The 22130-nt window shown below is 42.4% G+C and overlaps 2 protein-coding genes across 6 annotated transcripts; both read right to left on the bottom strand.

The window, feature by feature from the left end:
* Nucleotides 1-137: 137 nt before the first annotated feature.
* Nucleotides 138-4673, bottom strand: LOC117762703 (MOB kinase activator 2). The gene is made up of 5 exons (XM_034587233.1): nt 4179-4673; nt 2461-2600; nt 2252-2348; nt 980-1104; nt 138-886 (listed from the first exon to the last, which is right to left on the bottom strand). Exons 1-5 carry the CDS (start codon nt 4259-4261, stop codon nt 648-650), a joined length of 684 nt encoding a protein of 227 aa, XP_034443124.1. The 5' UTR covers nt 4262-4673; the 3' UTR covers nt 138-647.
* A 3708-nt stretch (nt 4674-8381) lies between these two features.
* On the bottom strand, nt 8382-20891 carry ppp6r2b (protein phosphatase 6, regulatory subunit 2b). 5 transcript variants are annotated; one of them, XM_034587225.1, is made up of 26 exons: nt 20572-20891; nt 19026-19168; nt 18724-18882; nt 18508-18606; nt 18073-18259; nt 17429-17566; nt 17274-17339; nt 17072-17184; nt 16874-16987; nt 16543-16663; nt 15213-15374; nt 14883-15116; nt 14703-14767; nt 14502-14617; nt 14258-14343; nt 13515-13592; nt 13324-13421; nt 13182-13239; nt 12781-12902; nt 12488-12663; nt 12212-12368; nt 11795-11874; nt 11069-11279; nt 10840-10863; nt 9560-9706; nt 8388-9185 (listed from the first exon to the last, which is right to left on the bottom strand). In XM_034587225.1, the coding sequence occupies exons 3-26, from the start codon at nt 18849-18851 to the stop codon at nt 9152-9154; spliced, it is 2814 nt and encodes a 937-aa protein (XP_034443116.1). In that variant the 5' UTR covers nt 18852-18882; nt 19026-19168; nt 20572-20891; the 3' UTR covers nt 8388-9151. The 5 variants fall into 5 exon arrangements, with proteins under 5 accessions (XP_034443119.1, XP_034443116.1, XP_034443118.1 ...); XM_034587227.1 differs by lacking the exon at nt 20572-20891 and adding an exon at nt 20251-20508 and having other exon boundaries at nt 14892-15116; XM_034587224.1 differs by lacking the exon at nt 20572-20891 and adding an exon at nt 20251-20507.
* Between the last annotated feature and the right edge of the window lie 1239 nt (nt 20892-22130).

Genomic DNA, 22130 nt, shown 5'->3' with positions numbered 1-22130 from the left:
TTCCTGAGCTGCCAGCAGGTGGCGCTGCTGTCAAACCAAAGACCAGGAGACACGTTGACAGTAGTTAACCAGCCGGTACTGGAGTATTAAGATACAGTTCACTGAGCAGATACTGAATCTACTTACATCCAGAAAACGTGTCCTTGATAAATGTTTATTACAGAGCTCAGATTCATACATAAAGAGATGAGCTGTGAGATTCAATATAGATGCAGCCACAACAATGTCATCACATTTGCATGGACACACCACCGTTCCAGGTTTGTGGAAAATATTCAGAAAGTAACTATGGCACATTTTGTTCATATTAACTGTGAATGGTCTGAGTCGGGTGACAATTCTGTTTTTAAATGATTTCTGTGTTAAGTCAACGAGGAAGACACGATTGACCTTGAAGATCTTGACCTTATCAAAATACAAAAATGCACCATTAGGTTAAAATACACTATCATGCAAAATGTATGTTTTACACATAATCACAATAACCGATGACAATTATATACAAGTGGATACAACTTCCAGACCTTTAAGAAAAATCCATGCTGTGAATGAAGCTGAAGTTTGGCCCAGAGAGTTCAGAGAGAATATAATCACATTCCAAAATTCAATAAGTGTGATGAAAATGTGTGTGTGTGTGCTCTTAAGTTTCAGCCTTGCTTTCTGAGAGCTGCGATGAGGTCCTGCAGCGGCTTGGTGTCTTCCAGCTCGAGCAGCGCGTGCTGCTGGCAGAAGAGCATGAGGTGTGTGAAGAGTGTGTTGAGGTGCGCCTGCAGACCCAGAGCAACTGTCTCTCTGTAGTGGGACCAGTAAATGTGGGACAGGCTCCTGAATAACAGCAGAAACACCTTCTGGACCAGAAAGACAAACCCTGTTGGAAACGCTGAACCTGGGAAAAGAGGGGAAGAGACAACAGCTTATCACTGAAACTGGAACATGATGTGAAGTCATGCAACACGAGACGATGTCGATGCAATTTCACCTGTTTTTGTGGGGAACACATCTTCATCGGTGAGGAGGTCCTGAATGTAAGACATGGCATAGTCAAAGTAAAGCGGAGCCGAGCACTTCAGCTTCCGGCCGTGGTCATCGGTCCAGACATAAATCCTGACAACACCAACACACAGAGTCATTGGGGACAACCATCGAACTTTAATAGTAAACATTTATTAATGGTCAGAAGTATTGGAGGTTCTCTCAAACAAAATGTGATCGGGTAAGATTCGATTTGTTGTTGGAAGAAAAATGTGCTCAGAGCTAAAAACACAACCCTCCAGCAGGAATCTAGGATTAAAGTGAAGACACTGCTCCTGGATCACATGATGATAGCTGAGTAAACTCCTTTATGAAGACTGAGAGATGTGGTTCAAAGGTGTGGCTGAAGCTCAAGTCTTTTTTTAATTGCTGGTGCTGTGGGTGGTGCTGCCGCCTCACAGCAAGAAGGTTTGAATCCTGGTTCAGCTGGGCTCTTTCTGTGTGGAGTTTACATGTTCTCCCCGTGTCTGCGTGCGTTTTCTCCAGGTACTTTAGTCCGGTGACATGCCGATTGTTGTTAGGTTGATTGGAGACTTTAAATTGACCATAGGTGTGAATGTGAGAGTGAATGGTTGTTTGTCTCTGTACGTTGGCCCTGTGATACACTGACATTGCCTCTCGCCCAATGTCGGCTGGGATTAGCTCCAGCCCCCCCGATGATTCTCAAAGAACAAATCGGTATAGTTAATAAATGGATGGATGTTTCAAAAGGTGAAAAATGAACTGCCACACTCAGTCGTTTAGGTTTAACACACCACTCCTGGATTATAATGCATTAAAGTAGATGATAAAAAAAAAGCATTTTGGTCTTTAATGTCACAGCTATTTGCTGCGTTGTAGTAGAAGAACTGCACGAGATGTTTAAGAATTAAAGGTCAAATTCACCCAAGCCCTGAAGGCTTTGAGACTTTCACTTGCTTGGTGAAATGTCTAAAACAATATTTTTACATCGGCTGTGAATAGATTTAATTTGTGCAACACAAGTATCAGAAACTGTTATTAGAAGTATTCATCATCAATTCATTTTTACAAAGACAACTTTCTGGTTTATTCAGTCCCCTCTGTCATTTGTTAATCTAAGATCTGTGGGTGGAGCTTGGCACATAAATCATGATAAAATACCACAAGGACAAAGTTTGGAACTGTTTTTCTTCTTCTTGGGATTTGGGTGGATTTACCAGTCAACTAAGTGCTGTGCCATATTTCTGAAATAACATACATGTTGCCAGGTCCACACGCAGTTGGGCAGGTGGTGGGCGTGCAGAATTCGGACAGCGCACTGTAGAACAGGTTTATGTGCTTGAAAAATGCCACCGCTGAAAGAAATCCAGAGGAAGTAAAATTACACATCGTGGATAATCCTATTTCTGTCTGTTTGCAGTGTGTGTGGAAGGATAAGCAGCAGAGCAAAGAATGGCTTTTACTCACTGTTGCTGGCGAGCCACTCGGCCTTGTCTACGCCTGGCGGCAGAGCCGTGAGGACCAACATGTCTGTGCGTGTGATCTGCTGGCACACATACTCCTGCTGCAGATACGGACGCTCCTCCAGATTATTGTTATTAATTCCCCTTGGGAGGACAGTGCAGAGGTAATGAAGCAGAGAGGAGGACGGAGGGACAGAAAATATTGCGGTGTAAAACAATCGATAGGTCAGAGGATTAATTACTCCTGCTGCAGTCAGTAGATAACACCTTTTACAGTCTGTGATGCGCTCTCGTCTGTCCTGCCCTCTGTGGCTGGAACACACACACACATGCAAACGCAGCCCTAACTGCAGAGCTGAGCGTCCAATAAAGCAGCAGTTTATGTAATGAAGGCAGTCAATTCAGAGCCGGGGTAATTACTGTTAATGAAGCTACTGCAGTGGTCATCGCAAATTAATGGGAGGCGTAATGTTGGGAAACATCAGTGCTGAGGCCTGCAGGCTGCAGTTCACAATGCTCCTGATAAGCTACAGGTAGTGCTATGTTATCAGTGGCACCAACTACTGGAGAGTGAGTGTGGGAAATGAATCATGTTTGTGTATGGAAAGTGTACTGGAAAGTCAAACTTGGCAGCATGATTTTACTTCATGCAAAACAGGAAGGCCTCTCTGACAGAGGTACTGAGCTCTGTGTCTGTTTTTAAACACGCTGCACTGGATTGAAGAGAATATATCAAAGTGTGCTGGAATAAAGCAGCTGCCAGGTTCGGTTTTCAGACGTCCACACATGCGGCAGCTGAGCGTTTACTCAGTGTGACCTTGCCTGCTGTGATAAGGGAAACACTGCGCTCTCTATGAGGCCTCACTCCCCCCTGGTGTGAATGTGTGTGTGATGACAGAGCAGGGAGAATTTGTTTTAATTTTCCAAACAGCAGCTCTTTGTCCAAAGTAAAGGTCAGAAGAGGTAGAGAGGGAGGAATAGAGAAGAATGTAAACATTAACTGTGCAAAGGCACCGCAGTGCAAACCCAAACCGTGACAAGCTTCTCCAATGTCCACAGGAACTTCTTTTGTTAACATCCTGTTCTGCTCCAGCTCCATGGTATTAACTCGGCCATCGCCTCTTGGCTACTAGTTGTCAGCATGCAAACAACACAGTGAACCTGGAGCTACACAACACACATGTTGTGTTTGTATGTAAACATGCTCCTCTGTGACCCTGCTCTCCTGCTCCCAGCCGCCTGTTTACCTTTACCTCTGCGCTGAGGGTGAGATAAACAGTCCCCCCCACCAGTGTGCTCGCTCCAGCCGTCTCTCAGAAGATTCATCCCAGAGCAAACATTTGCATAGTGACTGTGATAAAAGTGCGTTTTTCACAGTGTTTTCTCGTCTGGCTTCAAACTGCTTCTTAGTGTGTGTGTGTGTGTGTGTGTGTTCCCGCTGCTGAAGGAATCCACCTCCACTGATGCCATCAGACAAATATGTAACACACACACACACTCTCTCTCTCTCTCTCCCTTTATCTGGAGAACATTCCTCAGTAAACCATGTGCAGCAAGATTTCTACTCATGTTTTTTCAACAATATCCAGCTAGGGTTAGGGTTATGACTTTTTAAATGTTAGTTTTTGTTCTTTCAGAATAAAGAAGTATAAATGGTTTTAAAAAAGTAGATGCAAAACACTTAGACAGGAAACTGAAACATGAAGAAGATAGTTAACTCACTGTTTGTCATTGCTGATGTCAGAAGGCTGGAGAGTCTTGCCGTCTGCCTCCGTCGCCGAGGGGTAACTATGGCAACCCCCCATGGCGTAAAGCTAAGACCAGAGCAGTTGGTCAAGCCAGCCCCCCTTTTCCATCCCAATCATACTCATACACACTCACATGCACACTTCTACACACTACAAGCAGCATAGGACAGCCACCACAGTGCCAACACAACTATCTCTCAGCTCTCTAAACGGAGCCATACAGCTGACAAACACAACGTCCCCTTTTAACACACACACACAAAAAAAGTTTTCCAAAACACACAGCGAGAAAAGTATTGCAGGAGTTGAGGATCGTGAGCGGAAAAGTGAAGCTGTGCAGCTGTCTGCGTCTCCTTTAGCTCCACAGATCCAGTGTCAGTGTGTATATGTCTCCTTTGTCTGGAGTCCCACACCCCACAGGCTCCTCCTCTCCCAGCTCCAAGCAGACAGGCAGGTTTCTCCACAACCCATTTATGTACAGAACACAACTCCGCCTTCTTCCCTCTTTTCCACCCATGACACACACACACACACACAAACACACTTCTCCACATGTACTCACTCTACGCAGACACAGCAGGCAGGTGCAGATGACAAACTAAGGGTGGTTTTCCTTGGACATGGTAGAAGGTGGAAAGAGATTGTAAAGAGGGAGGTGGGCGAGAAGAAGAAGGGCGAGAAGAAGAAGGGCAGCGCAGCAGCAGGTGTGTTCAGTGTCTGTAACAAACAGAGGAATGTGATGACATACATGGTGCATCTGAGTCAAAGAATGAAAACACACACCCAGCACAAAAGGCACAATGATATATGGACATTGACTCACCAGCTGAAAAGTTTAGAACATGAAAAATGTGTGAAGACAAAAGAAGAGGGGGTCTTCATCTCCCTCCCCCACTGTCACATGAACGAACTTCACTTCTGCCCTGCAGCACAGTGAGATGTACAGTATGTGTTGAGCAGGTTTGTGTTACAGCTGGAGGGGATGGTGTAACGTTGATTTTGTGTGTCTGGCTCACATCGGCAGGAGATGTACAGCGACAAGCGGGAAGCAACATAATCCACACACTCACCTGCCCCAAAGGTAAACATATTTAAAAGATCAAGTCCTGTCTCTGTGTTTGTTCTGTGTGTGTGTGTGTGTGTGTGTGTGTGTGTGTGTGTGTGTGTGTGTGTGTGTGTGTGTGTGTGTGTGTGTGTGTGTGTGTGTGTGTGTGTGTGAGAGAGAGAGAGAGAGAGAAACAATCACAGGCTCATGGTTTATTTTCGTCTTGACATTTATTAAGTTCATATCTGAATGTTCAAGCTAAATTGACAACAGGTAATAGACACATTACTCTCTAAATGAAAACAAAATAAAATCACCAGCATCAGTCCGCTTTGTGAACGAAGAACATTGTACGACACAGCTGTCTTTCACTCCACTTCCCACACACACGCACACTAGCACACGGATTTAAGAAGCTAAATTAGGAGAGATTTAAACCAAAGTGTAAGTAACAGACAACGGGATGAAGCAAAAGCTTAACACCCATTGTCCCATCAAAAAGATTCTGGGCTTGTATGTTCAACACAGCATATTCCCATTGAGGTGAATGAGGCTAATGTGCAAACGTAATGGCACTTAAAGATGACAGTATCGTACCTCATGTCATAATGCATAACATCACACCGTACCCGTAGCTAGACTGCACACGCACCACACTCACCAGGTGAAGGAAACACACAGTGCACAAAAATACAAAGGTAAGGGTCAGACGCAAAACTGGACAGTGCACAAAACCCTGACAAAAAAAAACCCAGCCCTCTTTTTCTTCTAACCCTGACTTGCAGCAGTGCTAATTCTCGGTGCAGTTCCACTTCAAACAAGCGCTGAGCACATAAAAGCGTTGTGATCTAAGATGAAACTTCAAAGTCTTTTTACATGTGGCATCGTCTTCTACCGCTGATAACCCCCGTCACATGACTTTCAAAGAATAAAAACAAGAGGAAGGGATCAAACAGAGACGGCTTCAGATAAATCTAGACCTGTAAGACCACTGCGAGAAAAAGGAGGCTACTTCACAGATATGAAAACCAGTTGTACACTGGCGGGAAGACACACTTTGGCAGAAAGCATTGAAGAGAAAATATATCTTAAGTATCTACATGATTCAAGCGTTCAAGTCAAACATTCCCACCAGGGAATAATATGGTGGTTAGCCAAACCCACTAAATACAAACCAAAAGTGCTTCTTTGAAAAAGGTGCTTTGAAAATAAATACAACAATCTACGTGTATCGTTCTGTTGGCATTTACGCAACTAAAATCAACTCCTGCCCTGAGAAAGAGAGACGAGGAGAAAGATAAAGAAAAGCACGACATGTACAGCATTCGCAGACTTAAAGGATCAGTCTGGTTTATTTCAACTTGGGTCAAGCAATTTGATGGTTTCTGTTGGTTATGGCTGGAGGGACTACGACTCGTCAGACAATTGGACAGATTTTAAACAAGTCAATGGCGGAAGACAGCAAACAAGTAAACATGAATGTAGACAACGCAGGATTTAAAATGTCTGCTTTGAGTTTTTTTGAGAAAGGAAATGCACTCAACACATCTGTTAGTATAAACACGATGCATTTTAGTGAGCAACACCGAATATAAACAACCGTTATTTGTTTAGGAGAAAACTCAACAGGGCATCTTTGATCTACAGTGTTTTTGTTTGTCAGGAAATAGTTTGTTCAGTTTATTATCACATTAGACAAAGAAAAGCTACAAATCCTCACATTAAAGATTAACAGTGTAGGATTTAGTAGCATCTAATGTTGAAGTTTTATATTGCGAAGTTAACGGATGGATGGCCAACATGAAAATGCTGTTTTTATAGCATCAAATAACTTAAAAGAAACAATGAACAGTTACACATACATCAGTGTGAATAAGTACCTAAAATGAGAGAAAACTTCTTTGGAAAAAATGTATTTGTCCATTTGGTTTAGCCCATGTCCAATCTGCCAACATGGGGATATGACCTATGTTTCATCCGTTCACCAACTGTTATTTCATCCATCTTTATATACAGTCATTGGTTCTGGCCTACTGTAAAAACATGGTGGTGCAACATGGTAGACTCTGTGGAAGGTTACAAAAACACAATGTTTGTTAATTCCAGGTGTTTATGCACTATTTCTGCTGATAGATCCCATAAATCCTACACACTGGACTTTTAAAAAGGAGCTTCAATTAGGCAGAGATTGGGAAAAGATAGTTCCTCTCAAATTAAGATTGGATTAAATAACACGTTTTTTCCACTCTAGTTGTCAATAATCCTTCATTACATATGTAAAGAACTGTGTGCACACATGATAAAAAGTCATAGTTGAAGCTGGACATATTTCATACAGACTGTGATGAATGTTTTTCTACTACTTTATGTTCAAGTTCAATTTTCTGGTAGTTTGTTTCAAAGCTATGACTTAAAATCTCGAGACCCAAGTTGACAAAAACCAGAACTATCCTTTAGGTAAACAATATGGAAGACGTACTGCAGACTCACATTCATGCTCGCACGCACACTTCCAAACCTCCATGTAGGAAGCATGTAGCAGAGGATCAGGAGCTGATGCTGGGCTAGTAACCGAAACACAGACATCATTATTGCCTCATTTCAACAGTACAACACACACATACGATACACACGTTGCAACCTGCAAAACAACCGCCTTCCCATACACTGGATTTATTCCAAAAATAGATATAATGTTTATATATATACTGTTTACATTTATATTACGATTACATGTTACCAAGAAGAGCCACAACCTAATACAGGTTCAAATTTCACAATATTACATTTAAACAGCTTTGAGGGTGATATGAATTGGTATGTGCACATCACTGTGTGTCATGGTCATTTGCACGTGTGTATGGCCACGTATACATGTGTATGCCACTGTCTGTGTGTGTGTGTGTGTTACACAGGTGTGCTTTCTTTATATCTGCATACCTCTCCTTAGACCTGAGAATGCACTCTTGTACCTTAGACAGAGCACACACACACACACACACACACACACACACACACACACACACACACACACACACACACACACACACACACACACACACACACACACACACACACACACACACACACACACACACACACACACACACACACACACACACACACACACCTCTAAACTACCTAACTGAACAAAAAAAAGAGAGAATTCCTGTTCCACATGAGAAAAGTAAAGAAATCTAATGAGATAGTCGAGAGAGAAATGTTCAGGTTGCAAGTTTGAAAAAAGCCAAATTATCACTCACATTTGCACTAATAAATCATCTGCCCGGCATGTACATCCAAATGCTCAAGACAAAATGGCAGCTAGCTTTGCAAGCATCTTGGCTTCTGGAATCTTGGCTGACAATTTAAATACAATTTATTTACTAAAGTGTAAACAATTAAATGCTTTTCTAGAAAAATGCACTGGGCTGTAATTTAATGCCCCGAAAATCTGAGGCTGAATTTAATCCATAATCTTAATCCAAATGTCAGACTGATGTGTTTGTTTTCTTAAGATTTGAGGGCCACAGCTGGCGCTCACACACCTAGTGTCACCAGAGTGCTTTACTTTCCCAGGTTCAATGTAAAAATTTGATCTAGAAATCTTTCGTATGTAACGTAACGTGGCTATCGGCAAGATGAAATGCTCAGAACACACACTCTCCTTTGACGTGGATCAGAGTTAATCGTGTCATGAAGTGCAGTAACAGCCCATGTGCAGATTTGTGCCATCCAACATACATACTGTTAAGGGCTGTTTGACATTAAGGATCTCCCATTCTTTGGACACAGACAGGGGTTTTGAAGAGATGCTAACGGGGAGCAAAGGTGGCGTGGCCATGGCTGTATATTGAATGAAGTGGTGATAAGTGCTTTGTGTGTGTCCCTGTACCGTATCACTAGGCCGGTCCATTAGCAGAGGGCTGCGTCTCTCTGTAAGGTAAACAAAAAAAAAAAAAAGGACAGAGATTCAGAAATTATTGTTTTATCTGCTAAATATTTTCCACCAAGACTTCTGCTATCACCCAAATACAAAAGATGTAAATGGAATCTGGTTAATAATCCTAAATGCAATGAAAGATTTGAAGAACTCAACATCTCTACATTAAGATCTCAGCAAAAAAAGGAAAACAACCTAAACTACAAAAATAGCCCATAACCAGGGAAAGACCTATATAATATATGAATAATGTAGCTTAAGAGGTCAAGTGTCAGCAATAGACCTATTTTTTAAGCGTAACCAGGGATTTGAAGCATTTGTCAAGTGTAGTGGTGTTACCAATTTAATCACACAGCCAAACACTTACTGTGTGACAGCAGCTGACTGGTTAGATGGACTGGCAGTTGTTGGGTTGGGACAGTCTCCATTATTCTTTCCTTTTTCGTTGTCTTTATCATTGCCTGTCCCTGTGTCTTGCACTGTGAGCCCCTCTATTGGCACCTTAACCGCTTCACTGAAAGAAACAAACAAACAATGAACAAACTAGAATGACAGCCAGGGGATTGTCACCGCAATTAAAGTGTAGATAATAGTGGCTGAAGTTCATCACAGTTGGTTTCAACTCAGTCCACACTGGTTCTAAACATGTCCAGTGTACACAGTAACCCATGTGTCCATTGTTCTGGTGCTGCCACCACACAACAGACTGTGACTGCACAGGAAAAGATAGTTCCTCTCAAATTAAGATTAGGTGGCAATAGTCAAGTTTTTAGCTTTAACTCATCATCATGAGGTTAGTGTTGATTACATAATGTAATGACTATTGAATAGTAACATCATCTGCATATTAATTGATTCCCTATAAGCCTCGTTTTTGCTTTGCTTTTGTTTTCCCTTAAGTTTACTCTGGAGTAGCAGAATCTCAGACAAAAGACAGAGAGCCTTGTTGTCTGAGAAGGCAAAACTTTGTTTCTTTTCTTTTCAACGTTTTAATTGTCCAACCCATTCAGCATCCCACCGTGATGTGTCCTGCTAATCCTGATGGCCAGTCAGAGTGTAGGAGAGTAACAGGACTTAAAGGGGTTTAATTGTAGCATGCTTAGGTGCACTGTTTGTTAGTAACTTGCTTATGTATTGATTTGTTAAGATGCTGATATGTTGGATTGCTAGTAGCTTTTGTTCATCGCATGCTATCTGACAAACTGTTAGTAGTGTGGGTGCTCTGATAGTTAAAAAATCATATAAACTTCAGTCTCGTCAGTGTTAGGACTGAGACAAAAATCATCTGTATCATCAAACCACAGTGAATGATCGTACACTGCTCTCAGTTTTTGGTGTAACTGTACAAGTTAAGGGACCCTTTGATTTCTACAATGCTGAGTGAACTGTTTCATGCTGGGCGTCATTGCTGTCATTTGAGGATATGGGATGAGCCTAGTCTAGAACCTGCAAGTCACCAGTCTTAGGTTAGTACATTGTTTATGAATTAGACCTGGCCTGAATTATGGCACAAGCGATTGTTACTCCACATCCTGTTAAACACATCAAGCAAACAAAAACATGTGGCACATCTGTACTTGTGATGGCCTCTTAAATCCTTCATACAACTTCAGGAAAGCATTCCACACTCCAGAGTGAGAGACATACCGTCTGACTGCTGGTCTGAATACTCTGGAGTCAAGGGGAGATGAGAAAGGAGGGAACAGACAGGAGGAGGACGATATCAGAAGAAAAACAGGGAAGGCGGAAGTAAAACTGTGTGGGAAAACGTGTGGAAGGGAAAGGACGGTCTGTAAAAGCACATGGAAGTTCAATAGGAAATGGAGGATACCAATCAGACAGAGCTGCTACTTGTGAGCTGCGTGAGCATGTTTACCTGCTGAAGACTGCCCTCTCATTTTTAGCATCCATGGTGAGCCGAATGGTCTCCTTGCCAGCACCAGTAGTGATGGTCTCTGTGGTGACCGTCTCACTGGATGTAGACACAGTCTTGCCTTCTTCCTCGTCGCTGTCAGAACTGCTGGAGGAAGAGCTGTCTGACGCCACCAGTGGAGCTTTTCTCGCCACACACACACTCCACACACAAGCTGCAGGCAGATGGAAGAGGAAATCCTCTCATTTAAACATTGGATGTACCGTACGTTTGCTTCAAGGGAAAAGTGAAATGATCACAGAGCTAAGAGAAGCAGCAGATAAGAGCTGCCACATGCACATAGATTTACCCTGCACTCATGTGTCTCTATGGGCCCTACTGTCACGCTACTTTTATCTCAGCAGAGGTTTACCAACCGAAAAAAAAAACAAGTTCTAATCCTGAGCAAATGAAGTTACGAAATGGTCACAACTCATTATGTTACGTTTATTGTATAAAATGTAATTGTAGTTGTCAGTTTTAATATTTCAACATGACACTCAGTATTTTAAAACCACAAAATGCATATTTATATCCATGTCATGCCTGCCTGTGTAGATGATTAACATCCATCTGGGGACATGACATGTGCACTTGAAAAGAAGCTCTAAATCAGTGGTGGAGAACAAAGGCATTTAAATGACATATAATCAAAATAATTCCACACTTGCCACACTGTAAAAAACTTACGGTTCTGGTTTGTTTTGGTGTTTTCGGATCCGCTGAGCTCAGAGTCCACAGGAGAACTGCATCTAGGGCCTGTTTCAGAGCTGGGGATTTATAACAGATAAGAAAACCTGCTCAAACACAACACACATTTTTTAAATTTGAGGTGGAGTATTTTCATTATTGTGTGTCTACGGTTTGAATGCAAACATTTTCTGAGTTTTTCAGAGTTGTGATTAGCGATGCAGAGTAGTCAATACATTTACATGTCAAACATCACTGGGAAGAAAGAAAGACGCCAGTTCCACATAAACTTAAACTGTATTATTCAGCTTGATATAGGCAAAGTGATTGATGTTATTTTAAAGTATTTTTCTTTTTCAGTTAAAAGTGTAAACAATCTTTACGTTGCTCACATGTTTAGACCATACCCAGACTCACCAACAAAAAGGCTGGAAGTCCGTAAACTTGGCCCACCCCTTCTCCTCTCCATCTGCGGCAGCTGGTTGGGAGAGTGGCGTGTCCCACGCTGCAAAGCCCACGCCTGCTGCAGGAGCCTTCGAGTTCACCTCCCCGAAGTCTGCTATCCAGCCAGTGCCTGCATATGAACCCAGCGCCATCTGCATGAGGTGCTTATACAAAACCTGTTTTAGTCCTGAGGACGTGCACGAATTTCTTTTTTCTTTATTCTTTACAATACAATATAACTTGTCTCACTCTTTGCTGCCTCAGTCTGGCCTTGGCTTGAGAAAGGATCTGAGGCGTCTTTGGGCTCCTCTCCTTCCTCTGAGTCGGAGTCTGCTGCGCTGTCAGAGACCTCAGTGCCAGAAGCTGATGCCCTGTCACAGGCCTTATTGTCTACTTGGCTCTGGGAGGACTGTGACCCACCGAACCTTGAAGAAACAAACAAAACATTTTAGTACGTTGATTAAGCAAAGAAAAAATAATTTAAAACAAATAATTCCAAACGCTGAGAGCATCTGCATCTGCATCTCTGATTATGCGTCTACCTGTTTCGGGATTTTGTTTGTGTTGCATAGTTGATCTCTTTCTCCTCCCAGATGTCCTCTTCATCATCGTCAAAGGGCTGAATCCTCTCCTTGGAACAGGCCTCAAACACAGCGGTATTAGCCTGCAAAGGACAGGTGGGTAACTTCATGGTGCAAAGATTTAGCAGTGTGCATTAATACTGATGTAATGTTGTACAACAAATGCTAGGATGAAACCTGAATTCATCGTTTTGTAAGCATCTAATCAAATCCCTGTAATGTTAAAAGTATGTACAATTCTATGTGAGATGTACAAGTAAGAAATTGTAAGTGTGTATTGGTCAGTTTTTCCGTTAAGATTTCAGGAATACAACTATGTAGTACAAATGTGTGAATAAAGTGGAGAATGTAAATAAACTCACACTGTCCTGGCCTGAGTCGATGTTGATATTTATCTCAGCAATCCTGTCAAACGTCGCCCTGAAATAACATCAGAAACCACTCCATCATCTCACAGTGACAAGATGACACGGACACTCAGAAAGTGAATATCAGTTAATTTACCCAATGCTGTCGTCATGATCAGTGAACTCCTCGTCATTGAAGCCAAACTGATCCACAAAGTTAGCAGTCATCTGCTGAATCTGGTAGTCTGAAAAGGCCTAAAATACACATCACAAAGTTGGATTATCTGACGATAGCTGATAAAAGAAGCCCCACTGTGTGTTTTTGTGTGTGTGCTTTTGCACGTGTACCTGCTGGAGTGTCAGTTCTTTAGGGAAGGGGCTCTCCATATCATCTTCTGAGGAAGGACGTGGGTTTCCCGTGCCAACCTAAATAGGGAAATGCCACCACAAATGTACTTGGGCTGTGTTTTTAAATTAGATTTCTATTATCTATCTTCATTTCAATAATCCAAAATAGACTCATAAAAGCCAAATATTAATCTTTTATTAATGCCGTTTACAGTCTATGTTCTATTCCCCTGGATACATGAGCATAAAGCCATGAGTATTGTGCAGCCAGCCTTTTTATGCAACAATAGACAAGGGACATTTAACGTGGTGGGAGCTCCTCCACTGGAGGCACCACCAAGCCTGAAGACAGACGAAAAACATTTGCAAAGTGCAGGTGAAAAACTGTGGAAAGCATCACATCAAAAACCTCTGAAGTGAAACAAACCGCCTTGGGAAAGAATTTGCATTGAAGTTACATCTTAATTCTCTGCATGCTCAAAAAAAAAAAACTGCATGAAAACATTAATATTTTTAATAATACCCCAGGTTAGAGGATTCATTGTCTTTTATATTTAAGCAAAATTGGTATTGTTACTGTAATATCCTTAACCAAATCACCACTGACTCGAAATGGACTTGTTGAATCAGAGCCAAATAGTTTAGGGAAATCAGTGGTAATACCAAGCTCTAAATGTAACATTAAAAGTTTTACATGTGTGTATGATTACAACCAGCTACTGTCAATATTTATCTGAGTTTACCAGGTCTATGGTGTTCTTCCTATTGGTCTCGGACAGGGTCTGGTCCACAAAGGTTTCCCAGCGTCCTCTGTAGTCCTCTGGCAGATCTACATCCAAAAACACAAGGACAGCGGCATTGAGAAAACAATACTCCAGCTGAGAGACACGTGCATCAATATACTCTTATTGCTTTCTTCTATTTTCTCTTTTTATTATCACTATCTTGCATGTATTCATATATTTTATATTTACTGTCCACACACACCTGTGATTAGGCTACTAATCTGTGTATGAACCGGGCCCTTCTCCAGGTTGTGGACCACTGTGTTGGCAATCCGGGTCAGATGCCCCATATAACCTCTTCTCATACCACCTTCTGATCTGGAAACAGAAGAAACACACTTTAGTGTAACACAAGTCTCCCTATTCCCAAAATCCACAGAATCATCATCTCACAGCTCCTTACTGTATTCTATCATTGTCTTCCCAAGCCTTAAGAATCCTCTGGACAAGGTGGCAGTGATGAAACAACTTTTGAGAGAAAAACAAGGGGTCAATCGATTGTTTTAATTCAGAAAGAGCCACATCGGCCCATGCAGTAGATCAAATGCCACATAAGCCTCGAGCTACAAACACAGACACCTACATGAGTCACCATTAAGTTATGTGCAGAGTTTTCAGGGGTGATTGAAGGTTCTGGAGTGGGGGTCTCAGTAAAAGCCTGCTCTTGTGATGCATCCTGATGAAGCCTGAATTTGTCCTGAGATCCCAAACCAGGCTGGAGTCTCATTTCATGGGCACAGGGTCGGAGGATGGCTGCAACACAAAGCTCCACTTGGAGGTGCAGGAAGTTGTTCCACGTGTACTTGAAGAACAAGTCCTGAAAAAAAGCATTACATTTTCCAAAGGGACTTTAGAACATTTTCACAACATTGTAGTTTGAAATTGCTTTTGAAAGTGTTTTTGCTCATCTCACCAGAAGCAGGTCCATTGTATTAAGTCTGCAAAGTTCCTGTGCTACGACTGCATGGCTGGCAGAGCTGGTGTACAGCAGAGAGGCAACTAGTCTAGCTACATGCAGACGAGTGTTTCCCAGTGGTTCCTTCAGCACACCCAGGCTGGTCAGTATAGGATGTCTCTAAACATGTTCAAAACACACAGACATGCTTACTAAAAGTGTACACAGATGGCATATAGGCATTTAGGAAATAACAGTCTGAAGCTTGAGCAGAGTTTTGTCATACAGGTGTGACGACAGTGAAGCAAAAGGTATCTACGTGGCAGTCAAACTAAATTACTGAAAAAGAGGCTTGCTGCTCATCAAACTCAGCTTTGGACCAACTTAAAATGTCTTGATATTTATAGCGTGCTCTGATTTTCTTCAAGTGAAAGAACAATCTTAGTGTGAGGCAAGCCCCTCTTCAGTTTTCATCCCATGGGTTTTACTGGCACCCGAATGAAATCATACTACTGTACAGGAATTTTGTTATTTTTCAATTGATACCTATCATACTGTGTTTATCATGAGTTATTTCATATTACAACAGCTAACATTACAGGCTACTGGTGCCTGAAAGTTTCATTGTTGCAAATGTTTCTTACTATACATTGCAAAATGTCAACACTGTGCTCCCAATTCAAGAAAACCTTTATATTATAATAATTACTATATTATTATCTTAGCACTTTGCTAACTTATGGCCTCCTGGACGTGGAAAATAAGTATCTATGGAGCCAATCAAAAGTCGCTTTAAGATGATGCACTGAACCTTGGCCTTCAGCGTTTCACTTTCTGAATCCATTCATTTGTTCTAACAGGGCTTTGATTGTTACCGGTTAAGACCGGAAGATGCAAAAAACAGTCTCCATACTGTAGTGTCCTGGTGTTTAGTTTAGTACATAATCCAACTTGTATTCAAGGAAATGCAGTAGATACACCAGCAGCTCCGCCGCCAGTAGCGAACAAGCTGCCCGTGTAAACAACAGACAACCGCCACACAGCTGGTCTGCGGTGCAACCACAGCCAGTGAGTCCAGAGAGTTACGGGGATCGACAGTGAATGTTTTAGAGATCGACCAGTCGATCACGATTGATGGGTTGGTGACCACTGGTCTAGATGAAAACTGAACCTCAAATTGTCCCTGATGGCTGTTCCATCACAATGTGAGATAGAATAAAGCACTGGATATAGAAGCACTGTTTGAATGTGTATGAGAATGGGTAAATGTGACTTGTAGTGTAAAGTGCTTTTAGAAGCTGTTAAGTCTAGGAAAACTCTATATAAATGCAGCCCAATAACCATTTACCTTAGGAGGTTCCAGAAGCAGTTGGTGGAAGTGTACCAGGTGTGGTTCAATGGCCAACAAGATGCTGCTGTTAACAGTGTAACTTCTCTCAAATCCCTGAGCATCCATTACACCATCCACCCTGTCAAATACATATCAAAACAGATAATGGACACAATGTTTTAAGAAATGGTCAAACAGGAGAGATGCGACCAACTTCACCTGGAGAAAATTAAGAAAAATAATGGAAGTCAGGGATCAAATTAAAAATAGCATTTGTGATCCCTATGGATCCCTAACCATTTACATTATTTATACACTGTTTAAAACTGCTTTCAAGTTTCCCACTCACACAGGCCTCCTGATTTCCAGCAATGTGAGAAGAACTTGAATCCCATTGACGATACAGCTCTCGGTCCTCTCTCCCGAGAACATATTCTGCAACAACTGCTCCACACACTCCTGCCTGCAGAAACAATGGAGTATATTGTCATCTCCACATCCTTTAATAGAGTGTGTTTGCATGTGGTTGCACATATGTCTGACTTACGACTCCAGCACAGACAGCAAAGGGTCAGGTTGTGAAATATCTTGGAGCTGATTGGCCTGGTCTCTGCTCAGACGAATGATGTCGCACAGAGTCTGAGATGCATTGGACTGCCTCTGTGAAAAAACAAAACACACGTCGGCATTCAGTCTCGTGGTCTGTGTATTCACGGGTCTCTGACTGATGGTGAAAGTATATTTTATACCTCTTCATCTCTCTCAGGGTGAATAAGCTCTACGAGTCTCTCTGCCAACTTCTCTGCATTCAGCCACTGTTAAGAACAAACGCTCACATTATAAATGCACAAAATATCAGTGTATAATCTGTAAAAGCATGAATCTGGGTCTGTTTCTCTCATACAGTAAGAGTCTCGAGTCGAAGAGGGGCTGGCTCCACACAGCTGATGAGTCGTAGGAGCACATCCATCATGGCTGATGTATCAATATGCTTCAGGACCAGGGAAAGGAATCCCTCTTTCCGTCGCAGAAAATTAATCACCTAAACAAAGCAGAGAAAACACCATAACACAAAATATAACACTGGCGTCCACACAATTAGAAACATGCAACCTTGTTGTCAACAGTTCTCTTTGTAGAGAGGAAGAATATCATCCTGAATAAGTGTGATATTATTTCTTGAAGGACACATTGATATGTCAGACATTTCAAACATGTCCACATGAAAGTGCATATCAGTCAGTATGCTCTTTTAATTCTGCTCTGTCAGATGTTTATACAGCCCAGCCTTTATAGTCATTTAGCTGCAGACAGACACGCAAACTGACCTTGACCATCCTCAGGTCTCACCCCTGCCACTAACAGGGTGGAACCTGCTTTGTGTGTTGGAACGACTGCATTTTGCCATTTTAAGAGAAATAAAACTTAACCACCATGTTGGTGGAGAGTAATCCCCGTTTTATCTTAATGTAATCACCCCTCAATCTTCATGACGTAAATCTCGACAGTCCTCTTCTCTGAGTGTGTGATAGTGTGTGTTGGTGTTACCTGCTCAGTTTTCCGTGTGATGAGGTTCCCAATTGTCTTGCTAAAGAAAGACGCCAGGAGGGGGTTAAGTGGGGACGGCTGCTCCAGGAAGGCATACAGAGTTTCCAGCAGGGACTCCTCATTACCCAGCTTATCATTGATCACTCCCACATCACATGTCAACAGCTCACAAGCTATATTTGGATACCTGTAATAAAGTAACAGGGTGATTATCAAATGGGCAATTGAGTAGTTTTTCTATTTGTTTCCATTGAATTATTGTTGGAACAGTTAGATGATTGGATCAAGAACATTTTGTTTCCACTACTGAGTCCACTTCAGATTTCAGCTCCACTTTAAAATGACGTAAAAGATATATAATAAAGTGCAGCCCCACAACTCATTTTTCCTGTATACAGTATACTTCATAAGAGTATTCTACCCAAGGACACCTACTTGAAACGCTGTGTCTCCTCTCCACCAGCAGGGGGCTCTGTAGTAATCATACAGACCAGCTCCTGCATGCACTGTTCCTGGCACAGGAACAGGAGAAGTCTACAAATCCGCAATGATGACAAAAGACACACCAGTTATCACTAGCAGGACTGACTGTAGGTGAAGTGTAATTATATTAATGTGCTGCTGGAATTCTACAGCTCACAGTAAACAGACCTCCTGTTCTGAGCCTTGCACTCCTGCAGCACATCTTCCTCATCCATGAGCTCAGCGAGTGTGACATCCTCCTTGTCCAGTATAGCCTCCAGATGAGAAGATGTGTGCAGGTCAAACTTCCAAAACATGGCTGACGTCACCGGCACATACACTTAGCTGCTGAAGAAGAGAGAATGCGTGATGGAGATCAGTATCATGACTGGGCAGCATACAAGTGCAAGTTAACAAATTACACTATTTCTATCTTTGAGTCGAACAATTAATTGTGTGGTACCATGCACAATATGTATGTACGCTCTTACTTTTGAACAAGGATTGGTAGCCTCAGTCAGGTCTTGCTAAATAGCCATCAAGCCACATCAATTAGCATTAGTAAATTCACACGATGAAGACACAAAGACCAGCTTCACTCATAGTTTAACACTGGACAGAGAATGTCTTCGACCTGGTAAATGAGACAAAAACAAAACAAAACACGTGACAATCACTTCCAGGAATATTTGCTGTGTAATCCTCAGAGGCAGAGGAAGAGTTGAAGTCAGCAGAAGTGCAGAGACTCGGCTGGCAGAGCTCTCTGCAGTGCATGTGTAATTGAGTTAGTGCTGCACATCTGTACTACACTGACATTACCAAGCCTGCTTGGAGAATGGCCTCTCGGGTACAGATGCATTAGCAAATAATAAATGGGAGGGAGAATGATCAACACACAAAGTGAATCTCATGCAGAAAAACCCTTAAGTGTGTGTGTGATATGTGTGTAATAGAAACAACTGTGCCGGCCAGTGCCCGAACACTGGAAACAGAAGCTGTCACTGGACACTGCCTTTGAGGGGGAGACGTTCACATTACATCCAGCAGAACCACACTAAACCACAGATATACTAGAGAATATCTCTTAATAAAATTGGCATATGATTATGCATTAGTCCATTTGCTTTTAACAGTTGATTCTCATGGCATGTTTATCCAGATTGGGGATGAAGCCTTGCATGAAAATGGATGTGATCTCTGATGCTGCAAAGTCAGCAGTCACACACTACAGCATGTGGGTCAGTGATTTAGAATATAGGACAAGTACAGGGGATATTCAACATCTTGTCCTATATTGTAAATCACACTTTAACATGAACATGATTCTAATTCACACTATAACATGACGGTCAATGCATCGTATTACAAGGTAAAAGGAGGCTCATTTCTAGACATCATTGAATTTGATTGAATAACATGAACTCTCTCTGTTCACCCCCCCTTCAGCAAGCATGCTAAAGCTAAACAAACAGGTGTTTTAAAGCCCACACTGTCCTTTCAAGGTCTTGAGTGTCTCCTCATAAATACATGTGAATTTTAAATGTCCTACAAGAGCACAACAACAATGGTCGGGCCTCTCCCGTCCTGAGATCAGCTGGTGGCGGTCACTGTTAGCTATGTAGCAGGGGGAACCGTTCCATCGGTGCTGGCCGGGGTTAATTAGCTTATCCGTGTTGTTATCATAGCCCCACGTTAAGTTAGCATCATGATACCGACCTCTGTCTGTGCCTGTTCCACCGCGTATTGTCTTTCACTCGCCTCGGCTGCACATCGTCAACCGGCCCGCTAGCAACCTCTCGCTCACGCTGCTAACGTTACCGGAGTAATTCGGTAACGGGCACCGGAGGGGGGGGGGGGTGAAACGGTGTTTGGGTGTTAAGCTAGCACGGGTTAGTTATTTATCGCGGCGGGGCCATAGATGGTGGACGGGACGATGTCCTCCCGAGCTGTCACCGCCCTCGTCGCGCGCCGGTTTCACGTTAGGTCACGTTTGTTTTTTTCTTCTCTCTCTCCTCCACAAACACCCGCTGCTCTTACCTCGACTCCATCACTGTATCCGTCGTCATGTGCAGGCTGAGACTCGAGCCGGTCCGGTCACCCGGAGGAGGCCCGCGGCGGATTATTCATGACTGCGTCGTTAGCTCGCCCGGTCTCGGTTTCCCTCAATGCTGCTGCTCCGCCGTTACACGGAGGCTGGAGCCGCGCTGACAGTGTTGTGGCCGCGCTGACAGGCCGGATGTAAATATAACAATATAACTGTCATATTTACACATCAAAATGGCGGACACCAAAACGTAATCAAAAGTTCGGGTAAACGCTTAACATGTGTATCTGTTGTGTCACCCTGAAAACTGTTGTGTGGTTATTTTTCTTTTAAATATTCACATTCCTAAATGAACACAACACACGTGTCCTCATACCACAGAATAAAGTTTTAGATTGCGGTGATGAATGTGATAAAGTAACAAACGCAATAGTTTCAGTATTGGCACAATATTGGTGTGGTCTCTAGACAAGTGCGACGAGTGTTTAGGGGCTGCCAATCTGTTCCTCCTGACACACTTTTACTAAAAACCCAGGGTCCCATGTTGATTCAATTGTTTGCAACAAATGCAGATGGATAAACCACCCAAACCAGAAGCAGGAAGACTCAATAAATGCTGTTACTTGTCCATTTAGAGCCCTGACTGGAATTTGCCACTGCCAGGTTAAAGGTTAGCATGTGTTCAGCATCGCTGCATTGAGGAGGTGCTTGATGATGTCAAAAAGTGTTGAGAAATACAACAGAAAACAAAGCAGAGTCCCAATACTCTACCTGCAAACAATATTCCCTGGATATTTAATTGTTCAGCCTTTGAAGATGTTCAGGGGTGTTAAGAAAACTTTCCTGTCGGGGAATATTTTTCTGAAGCAAAAAAAGGAAATTTAAAAGCAGAATAACAAAAGAAGAGAGGTGACCGGTGAACACCATCAGAAAACATGTTTGTGATGCACACAAGAATCGGAATTTTCAGGCTGTATATTTCTGAAGAAAAAACCTGCAAAAAATGGTCCCTACAATATCTATATTTGGATACCTGTAATAAAGTAACATGGTGATTATCAAATGGGCAATTGAGTAAGTTTTCTATTTCTTTCCATTGAATTACTGGTGGTACAGTTATATGATTGGATCAAGAACATTTTGTTCACAAATCTGAGTCCACTTCAGATCTCAGCTCTACTTCAAAATGATGTGAAAGATAAAGTGCAGCACCAAGAAGACTAATTTTGAAAACCAAGAGTGTGAATTTTCAGACCATAGATTTCTGAAGGATTTTTTTATGCTGCACATGTCTGCGACAGGGGGAAAACATCGGGCTCAGGTCGGGTATGGACACAAAAAACAGAAATCCTGTCAGGTTTGGGTTGAGCTCGGTTAGTTTTCTCTCAGGCTAAGTCAGGTTTGGACAGAAAATCTTGGCCCAGGCTGAAGCCTACTCTCTCACAATTCTAGAGCTTATTTCAGGTCTATGCGGAGAGGGCGGCTTATCAGATCCATCCAATTTGAATAAATGGTGGTCATGTCCATATAGAAACAGTGGTGATACAAAAAA

Source organism: Hippoglossus hippoglossus, chromosome 6 (assembly GCF_009819705.1).
Source record: "Hippoglossus hippoglossus isolate fHipHip1 chromosome 6, fHipHip1.pri, whole genome shotgun sequence".
NCBI classification, from domain to species: Eukaryota; Metazoa; Chordata; class Actinopteri; order Pleuronectiformes; family Pleuronectidae; genus Hippoglossus; species Hippoglossus hippoglossus.
The sequence above is the reverse complement of the archived record's forward strand: the minus strand, read 5'-3'. Positions and strand labels throughout refer to the sequence as shown.